The 10,000-nt window shown below is 37.9% G+C and overlaps 1 protein-coding gene across 1 annotated transcript in view; it reads right to left on the minus strand.

Annotated features, from left to right (window-relative positions):
• Positions 1 to 10,000, minus strand: part of LOC137996423 (dynein axonemal heavy chain 8-like) — a 99,425-nt gene that overhangs the window by 70,850 nt on the left and 18,575 nt on the right. The window contains exons 15-26 of the mRNA XM_068841809.1: positions 8,736 to 9,028; positions 8,213 to 8,388; positions 7,519 to 7,609; positions 7,055 to 7,120; positions 6,423 to 6,635; positions 5,422 to 5,483; positions 4,561 to 4,612; positions 3,528 to 3,659; positions 3,006 to 3,115; positions 2,255 to 2,351; positions 976 to 1,173; positions 265 to 330 (exon numbers count right to left, since the gene is read on the minus strand). Coding sequence (XP_068697910.1) covers positions 265 to 330; positions 976 to 1,173; positions 2,255 to 2,351; positions 3,006 to 3,115; positions 3,528 to 3,659; positions 4,561 to 4,612; positions 5,422 to 5,483; positions 6,423 to 6,635; positions 7,055 to 7,120; positions 7,519 to 7,609; positions 8,213 to 8,388; positions 8,736 to 9,028 — 1,556 coding nt within the window. The remainder of the gene's footprint in view (positions 1 to 264; positions 331 to 975; positions 1,174 to 2,254; positions 2,352 to 3,005; positions 3,116 to 3,527; positions 3,660 to 4,560; positions 4,613 to 5,421; positions 5,484 to 6,422; positions 6,636 to 7,054; positions 7,121 to 7,518; positions 7,610 to 8,212; positions 8,389 to 8,735; positions 9,029 to 10,000) is intronic.

Below are 10,000 nucleotides of genomic sequence, written 5' to 3' on the forward strand. Positions count from 1 at the left end.
AAGATTTTCCAAAAAAGAAAAAATCCAAAAACGGAGTGGTTATTGAAGATATGAAATAAGACCTTATAGTCGCAATAGTCTGTTATGAGACGTTGTAGCCAGACTTTGCATACACAGCCTAACATCTCCGCATTAATGTACATTGTAATCCCTGAAAACGTGTCGAATCAGATGGCCTTAGAACAACAATGGTTAGGTATCAGATGGATAGCTATGACTTAATGTAATGGCACGGAACCCAAGTGTTCCATTTCAGGTTTTTACCTTAGCTGTTCCACTGTGACTAAAGACCTCTTCAAGATGCTTCCATAAGTCCTGCACTGTCAACCACTGTGGGGAAAATAAAAATTGACCCCTTGATAACAATTAAAACTATAAAGCTAATGGACTTAAACAAAAGCATCATTTTCATTGTTATTTATTAGAAATCAGCGAGAAGCTCTAATGTTGACGAGCAGACTGCGTTCATAGATAACACAATATAATAGGCGACAGTATCCTAACGTCTTGCGTGAAGGCTCCCTTTTGCAGGACGAAAACTTGTTGAATTAAACCAAATCTTGGCATGTATTGACACTATTAAGTAATTCGACGTGAGCGTGTTAAAGGGACGCTTTATTCTGCTAGCTGGCACAATCATGACCTGCCCAGGCTGCAACAGGTCAGTATACATGTATATGTGCCAACATTGGTTTAAACAGTCATCTCTGGACAAATAGGAAAGCTTTCTTGAAGTCTATTCTCTTAACGGGAACAATGATCACCATTGAAGAACAGATGTGTACTCCCAGTAAGCATAGCAAAATAAAACGTAGTTACTTTTACTCCTACAGAGGGTAAACCTCAACTTACAATGAATTGAATTTTTCCGCTATTTAGTGTGTAGGTATAAAATCAATGACCCAAAAAAATTGACTGTAATATGAAATAGTACAGGGTTAGTTCTAACTTTCGCAAAAAATAACCGCTTGGCACCTGTTCCAAGACCTCGCTGATCTCCTTCAATTTGATCGCCCAAGCTGCTGCTTCATCGCGGAGTGGTCCAATGTGGCGTGAGGTCAACATCAAAGCAAGCGTTGCTTGAGCATCTTCCAAGAGATCCAATAAGTGTTCTGTATTACTGTGACTCAAGCAAACCTGACCTCGGTTCTTGAAATTCTCAAATGTAAGAACCTATAGGATAAGAGAATATTTTTGTAGATGTTTCTATAGAAATGTTTGCTTTGGTTCATTAGAGGAAACAAAGCTTTGGGATTGTTAAGTGCTGTACAATAATTTGGTAAAATTAGTGATAATTAGAAATGCAAGACGCTGCAAATGGCACAGCTCTCGAAACGATCAAGAATCAAGATGAGGTGAGTGGCAAAGCTTTATAACTAACTGAAGAGAATCAGCAGAAATGCTACTGAGGAAGGGGGAAGATAATACATATGTCGCGCAAGAACATAAAGCAGCAGGGAACCACATGAACAGGATCATTTTAATTTTTTACCTGTTACTTTATTGATACTTTATATCATATTTATTGTAAACTAGATATGTTAGATTTGTATTGTAAAGCGCGCGAGTGCATCTTTCTATGATTCGCGCGCTATTAAATCCTTATTATTATCATTATTATTTAACAACAATTCACCGAAGTGGAGGTGGCTAGCGGTGGATATTTACCGAGCCGCGAAGCCGCAAGGTAAATATCCAACGCTAGACACCGACACGGAGGTGAATAGTTGATTTAGTATATACTAAAACAGTGAGATAATATACAGCACAAAAAATTAATTTGGATGTTTTCTTCACTTGTCACGGATGCAAATCGGGACGCCATTTTTTCCCGATTTGCTTGGAGGTAAATAGCACAAAATATTCGGAGTTTGACGAGCCAATCAGCGCCCGCGTTCAACGCTATCCACTGCTTTAGTATATACACGTACTAATAGTTATTATTAAATCAACATTGGTTCAAAAGGATGACAAACATTAACACTGATCGTTATTAATGAACAGAATGCTCAACTGGCGACATATTTTGAATTTGTTTCATTGGCAAACCAGTGTTGAATAACAATTGGAACACTTTCAACATCCTTTCAACATTCTGTAACAACTTCAGTGATCTGCACTTTGAATAATTATTAGTAGCCTAGTAAAACATCATCCAGCTACATCATCCAGCTGCATCATCCAGTGGAGGTGCCATGTCCAATTCAGCTATACTTTTTCAGTACGTAAGCTGAAAAGAGGACGCTTTTTTTACCTGTTCCGTCCATTCCTCTTCTGTGCTTCTCATTTTTGCCTCCAGTTCCAGCTCCCTGCTTGCACATCTGCAGATTTCTTCCACAGCTGCCTGATGCCTACAAATGAAGATTAACAAGGTACATTGCATGTTAGCTCAAAGGCAGGACGAAACAGACTGGACACGTACTGTAACCCAAACAACCACGAGACTGAGAATTTTTAAGTATGTGACTGAGCCTAATGCGGGAAAATGACTGCAAAAGGAAAGACCAACCAAAAGAATCGTCCAAATTCCGATTTTGATGTTACAATGCAATCATTAATTTTCATAAGATCTTGGTCACATCAAATTTGATACAAGACTACAAACTTGGACAAAACTCATTGGGAAAATGTGACAAACCACTATAAAATGGTCATTCCCTTATTTGTCTGAGTGATTAAAGATTAACTTCTCCATACTTCCCCCTCCCCCTAATAATAATAATAATAATAATAATAATAATAATAATAATAATAATAATAATAATAATGGCTTTATTCAGCATTTCCACAAGGTGGCTCTTCATCCAGCATTGGTTGAGAAACGGCCAAAGGCTTGCACAGTTTTTTTCACCACATTATCAACACTGTTATGGAGAAGAGTGGGGGGGCCACAGACTTTGTTTGTGAGTGTATTTTCCAATTATGCTCACGCCTGAATTGTTCTCCAGATTGTAGACGTAGACTTAACTACAGTGTAGGTTATTTGCTTTGTCACTGCCACTTACTGAAGTAAGCCAATATCCAGAAGATGGACTAGTTTAAAAATGTGTGCTTCAAGCTGGAAGGAAGACCCTGTGACACTCATTACCTGCAGCCAATGGCGATTACGAATTTCCTACAAACACACAAAAATTCAAAAGTATGATTAAAATCGTTTCAAATCAAAGAATTCAAAGCCCATATTTGTCTGTCAAAATGCTGTCCTCGTGATCTTTTTTATCTTGGTGGTCTTAGATCCGGGCTTTATCTCTAATATAAACGAAACAAAATTGCAAGCAGCAAGCAAAGACAAAAAAATAATTTAAAAACGGCTTCAGAGAAGAAGACACATTTGTGAGGGTTAAATAGATGCTGTCGTTCTCTTCAAAAAGGCACTAGTTTGCAAACATTTGCACTAAATGTCTGTAAATCAATCTTCCTAGAAATATTAGCTATATGCAACATTTGCTCTTTCTACTTATGGCGTTTTAAGTCTGCTGGGAAAAATTCGAGTAACCAATAACATCCACAAAGATCGTCCTCAATACCCTTGAGTTGAGCTTGTGTAGAGTAGGGAATACATCTAAGTAATGTTTGATGGCTTCCCTCATTTCTTTGTAAGCATCCCATTCTTGTATCCTTTGTGGTAAACGAAGGCACTCCTGCCAGTAATGCTCCATCTACACCATAAGAAAATGTAAAACACATCATCAGAGATTTAGTGCAGTCAGCTACAAAATTTTATGAGGGTAGCATATAATAGCCAAAGGCTAATGAACTAGTGGCCCTTAGTCAGACCAGACCACAACACCAGGAGCTCTGTGCCCTGCTCTTTTCGATCAGTGTGTGCAGGATCTTTAATGTTTTTAACAAGGATTGTGAGACAGCGCCTATGGTTTATAGTTCTTATCCAAGAACACTTGAAAGTCTAACCATCTGTAGATGTCATTACAAATAGGCAGCACTTTCTTCTCAGTTTTTTAAAGACCCTGAGTGTTGGTCTGGCCGCATTTGAACTCACCACCTCCCGCATGGCAGCGCGGTGCTCAACCAACTGAACCACTGGAGCACTGCAGTTGTAGTTCTTTGCAATCATCTGAGTCACAACCAACCAGTGCGAAGCAAAGGCACTACAGTACATCTGATAATACTTTCAATTGGCAATCTGCCTTTGCTGGCATTCCTGTAGTCACGAATGTTTGCATTGGAATGCAATTTGTGGCATCAAATCAGGAATAGGCCCATGCCTCTCACAAAGAGGGTAATGTTCCAAAATTAATGACTGGCTCCTTTTATAGCAAAGAAATTTGAAAACAAAAAAAAACCTAACCTAGCGAACATAACCATACCTAATTAACAAGACCTAATTGGAATAACAATGGTTCTTTTGTCCTCTGCCATTTTAGTCTGGTATATGAAAGTCTACCCCAAATGATGGGCCCTAAGTATAAATGTTTTGACTTCTTTCCGCATCTTGTTACATTGGCCACATTTTGACAAAATAAAGAATGCCTAACTTTCCCTTATTTCTCAAGTGCAACAACAACAAGATGCAAAGCATCTTATGGAAGGTCATATTACCTCCTGGTTTGTAACGATCAGGTCCACTTCTGACCACAATGTATCACGAAACCTAAACAAGAAGACTTTTTTCTTCAGCATGAACAGCTAACACAATGTTTACTAGTAACTTACATCAGCAATAAAGTTATGTCCTGTTTATATGGGCCAATTTTTCAAAATGCAATTTATAACTACCAGAAAATTGAAATAAAGAATTATGGTAGCATTAAATTTGAAACTCAAAATCACACAAAGAAAGCCAGTACAAGTACATGTACAATCAAGAATGGAAGTTGACAATGTTTCATGTTGCAAGTGGAGGTCAGGTTGCACAGGAATCCAAAGTCTAGCTCGCCACCATGCAACCCAGCCACAAGCACACACACCCCACACAAGCAGGAGGAGGCAGGGGTTCAAAGAAAATTGAGTACAAGTCATACTGAAAGATATAAAGCAATGCTCAAGAAAGCAATAATAATTAATCATAAATGGTTTGAACCCAGGAGTCATCATAATTAAGTAAAGTACGATCGTTCGAGTGAGTGTAGTCCTGAGACCGATTGAAACGCATCAATCATTGTTTAGTCTTCACAGCCAATTACATCTATAGGCTCAACTGACAGTCGACCAATAGCATCACGAATAAGTTGACCAATGACATCTACAACCGGAGTTCTTACAGTATCTACTAACGAACTACACAAATCACTTGACTCTGAAGATGACTTCCACTCAGGTTGTTGGAACATCAGTCGATGTCATCTCAAACAGTTCTTCTCAGGACTACACTCACCCAGACGATCGTACTTTACTTAATTATGAAAGCAATAATAAATAACAACTCCAAATCCTGTAATAAGATACAAAAATTTCCCTCACCTTTGATCAAATGATATAAATTGTTGGAACAATCCATATAGTAGGCCAAGAAGCTCCAGTTCCTTTAAGAAAAAGAAAGACCTTCCTTAGTTTAAAAAGACATGTTCAGCAACTTACAGGGCTATCACAATTAATGGCAAAGCTCCTAGTATTAAAGCTGTCCACGTATGAACAACCTTTGTGGGTTGTTTGTCTTGTTTTATACTGTCAGTGGTCTTTTTTTTAATACCTTCTGCAAAACACATACAGCCTGTACAATCTCCAGAGCACAATTATAATTATAGTTATTCTGAAGCCAAACTGTCGGCTACAGGAAAATCTGTGGTGTATTTAATAGCTCAATAGCTGGCCAACAGTTGTTACAAATGTAGTGGGCAATCTGGGAGGTGTACAAACAATAGACAACAAAATCCATTGAACGAAAAAATTATGATGTCTCTACACTATGTCATCTAACATCTGAATGAATGAATAATGAATATGATTATTATAAGTGATTAACCACTCCCCTAGGGACTTTTCAGGGTCAATGTACAACACTTTGTGAGGGATTTTTGTCAGATTTTTGCAAATGAAAGCCGTGCAGTTTGCAATCTTAACTGAATAACAACTTGACGTAGTTTAAACAGGTGCCCCTGGCCAAGAGCTGAATGAGTGAGAGAGCAACACACCGTGGACTACATCCCCTACTCTTCTCAAACAGTGTGTGGGTTCTGTAACGTCCCAGGCAAGTGATTTGAGACGGGGTCTACGATTTGTGGTCCTTATCCAAAAAGGCTATCGAGTCTAACCATTTGCAGATGTGATTACTAAGGCAGCACTTTCTCCTCTATTTTTGACCGCGAGTGTGGGTCTGGCCGGAGTCAAGCTCACGACCTCTTGCATGGCAGCCCGATGCTCAACCAGCTGAGCCACCAGTGCCCAACACTCCAACATGCTCAGACTTACAGTATTTCTGGTGGACGATTAACATTGGAGCAAACAATATAAAACCAACCAACCTCTCCTGTTTTATCCAGTTCTAGAAAAGGTGTGGGAACAATACCAAAGAGTAGCTGCACAGAATCCAATGTTTTGCGTTTAGCCTCAAACTGAGTGTAGCGTTGCTGAAAGTCCTGCAGGCGTGCTACAGCTTCTGCTGGTCTTACTCCCGGAACTCCAGGACCTTGTGAATCAAAACTGTTCCTGAACTGAATCACATTCACTACAAATGCCTGCAAATGACATAAAATTATTCATGTAAGACAAGTTTACATTTTAAATTATTTATTGACATAAAAAACAGCCTACTGCAAGACCGTAATTATTATAATTAATTAATTACCATATCAACAAGTTAAAAGTATTAACATTCTAATGGAAATGCCATATCTTGCATGATTTTTCGGCAGAAATTCCATGCAGACCCTCTTTCCAATACAAGCCAATTCTAGATAGTGCCACACCCTTTAGCACTGAACCGAGCACCGGACACCCTGAGGAGTTAATGGTTAAAATATCTGTAAATGAAAAAAATAGCTAAGTATGGAAGCCATCTAATGACATCTCATTCCCTGAATGAAACACACATAATTCCCACTAACTCACAACTAAGTCAAATGCAGTCGATACCACATAGTTCTCTTAACCCTACCTTAACTTCCTTGTCTAATTCCTGTTCAAACATCCCACGCTTTTGAACTAAGAGCTCATCTCTAACCTATAGTATGGCGAAAAAATTGAGGCACACTGTAGAACTTACACAAAAAGGGATGATAAAATGAGGGGTGTTTAAGGCATGTGTGGATCCTTTGCCAGTCATCTAGTTATACAGACATAGGAGTGTGAAAGTTTATGAAGTTTATGACAATCATAAAACTTGTGATCAATCCATTTCCAATTTTCTATAAGATGTTCTTTGTCTTTTGTTGAAATCACTTTCGCTATTAATTTCATGCCAAATTGGAGGAATCTTAATTAAGCAAGCTCTAACGCTATTTGTATTTTGCTACTGTATCACTAAGGATTGTAAGGGAATCCAAGGTAAAGGAGATGAAAAAAACACTTCCTTGTAAGGTAAGATGTCAACATCAATAAATTATTTTCCAGTTGACTCACTTTTTCAGCAAGTGCCATCAATTTTACCCACTCATCCCTCAGATTGTCAACCTCTTCTACTTCCCTTCGAGGCAAACACAACTTGTACTCTCTAAAAAGTATGAAATAAAAAATAATATGCACATTAGTGCTACATGTATAAGTTACTAAAAATAATTACAGATGATTTGGTTTAAGTTTCTTTGAAATGGGAAAGGGGATGAGAAAATTATTAAAATATGTAATGGAGGTCTAGTTAGGAAGGAAATTTATTTTCATTAGAATTTGAAAAAAAGTAAGTTGACTTGAGATCCTGACAGCTTCCTTCAAGAACTTATGTTGATGTTAATTTTGGATCAACATGAATAATCTTGAATACCCATTGCCTGTTACCATCTAATTTAGAGGTCATGGTATCAATTTGCACCTTGGTCACAGCTTTTCTTTGTCCTTGGCGGGATCAAATGTTCCCCAGTACGGTCCCAAGCAAATGAGGTTGTTAATTTTTTTATAATATGACATCGTTTCTTTGATCGATCTGACACTTCTCTGCTTGGTGAATGTTCATAATCTTAGTCAGCAAACTTAGAATGGTACCTAACCTTTTGGGAGGTAGAAAAGCTGGTACTGTAGGGTGTCATTTTCTTAAGGCCTGTATGAGTGACTATTAAAATTAATCTTCCTTTTAAAAATAATAGTATCTCAGTGTCAGCACCTTAACTTTGCATATATGTTTTCCACAGGTAGATAGACATCATCGATTGTGTTTTCCATGTCACCTAGTTCTTGAAGAAGTTGAAAGGCACTGTTGAGGTCATCTAAAGTGATGACTGTCTGCGACAATTGTTCATAGATGCTATTCCTGTGAGTAACTATCTTGTCCAATTCAATCTATATACAAACAATCATGCAAACAACAGGGTGAAATCAATAATAATTATTATTTTTAGCAAATGAACTTAAATCACAGGCTGGTACAGACATCTGATAAGGACTGAGGTTGTATGATTTCAGGGGTCAAAATACATGTACATGTAACATATGTACAGTGATTCAGGTTTGAGCTCCAGTTGAGTCAGTCGTACTGGGAAGAATGGTTAATTACTTGATTACATTGAATTGAGTTGTGGCAATAACGAGCAAAGAAATCTGACAGTGTCAGTGTGTACTGTCCGTAGAAAGGTTCTATTTGATTCCCACACCTTTTGTGCAACATGGCCTTAAGAGTAATAGGTTACCTTAGCTTCTTCATGTAGTTGAGTGGAATATCGCATCTTCCAAGCCACTGAAAACCCATGGAGGGAGTCCTTGATAGGTGAGGTGTTCAAACACACAGAACCAACAGTCAGTCTATTGGGGATCTCAAGCACATCTTGCTCAATTGACTGCAGCCTCTCAACTTCGAGCTTAAACATGGTTGTCCCAGGATCACTGTCAACAAAAGACTGATAGAGAGCATGCATGTCGTCCTTCCACAAGAAGTCATATCGGCGAAACTTGAACAGCTGCCTTTCAACTGTGTGTTGGAGGCCTGTTGAAGCAGAAAACCATTAGTAAAAATAGCTTTAGTTGTGTATCTTGCATGTAGCCTTCAGTCTCCAATTATTATTAACCTGTTGGTTTTTTCTTTGATATGAAGGACCTTAATACTAATAATTATTATTGTTTATAATAACATGCAGTAGGACATGATTTGAAGAACTGACCAAATGGATCTGACAAACACAGTAACTGGACATTTGAATCATTCTTGAAATAGCAGAGAGAGAAAAAGTGCAAATTTTGTGACAACATCTGCAAAAGTTCAGAATTTCAAATTGTAGAGTTTTCTAGAAAGTAATATTGCCCAAAGAGGGCACGTCACACTGTTAAATTGGTTCTCTACAGACTGAGTCACTTTGTAGGATTCAAATGAACTGTGTGTTTTTCGTATTCCTTGCCACATTTTCTCCCACTCAGCAGAATTTAAGGTTTTCCCACCTCAGTTTTTAACTTCAGTTTTTTAAGTCACATGAAAGGAGAAGTATTTTCATGGTCAAACTAAGCATTATTATTTTTATTCTCGCTCAGAAGATCAGTCAGTCTCGTTCGGAAGAAACAGGCTGTTGTAAGTTCGGTTTTTACTCACTACTTTCGTATTATAATGATGATCATGATTTCTTTTGCTTAAAACCAATGTCATTACTCTTTTATTTTCTAGTCAAACCATCTTATCTCATCATATCAGTCATTTTCACCAGGGCCCGGTTCCTCGAAAGCCGATGAACTTAATCCAGGATTAGCGTACACTTTTGTTTCACGTTTTCAACTTTTTGGTGAAAGTTTCTTTTGCTTATTTTTGTTTTTCAAGATTGACGTCTTCTCATGTAAAGTTCTGCCGAAAATCTACGTTGAACAGCATTTGGGAGTAGAGAAATAAACTGCTTGGTTAATTTTTAATCTTAGATTAGCGTTAATCGGCTTTTGAGGAACTGGGCCTAATTCTTCAATGGTTTTTGACAAG

Source organism: Montipora foliosa, chromosome 3, assembly GCF_036669935.1.
Source record: "Montipora foliosa isolate CH-2021 chromosome 3, ASM3666993v2, whole genome shotgun sequence".
Lineage (NCBI taxonomy): Eukaryota > Metazoa > Cnidaria > Anthozoa > Scleractinia > Acroporidae > Montipora > Montipora foliosa.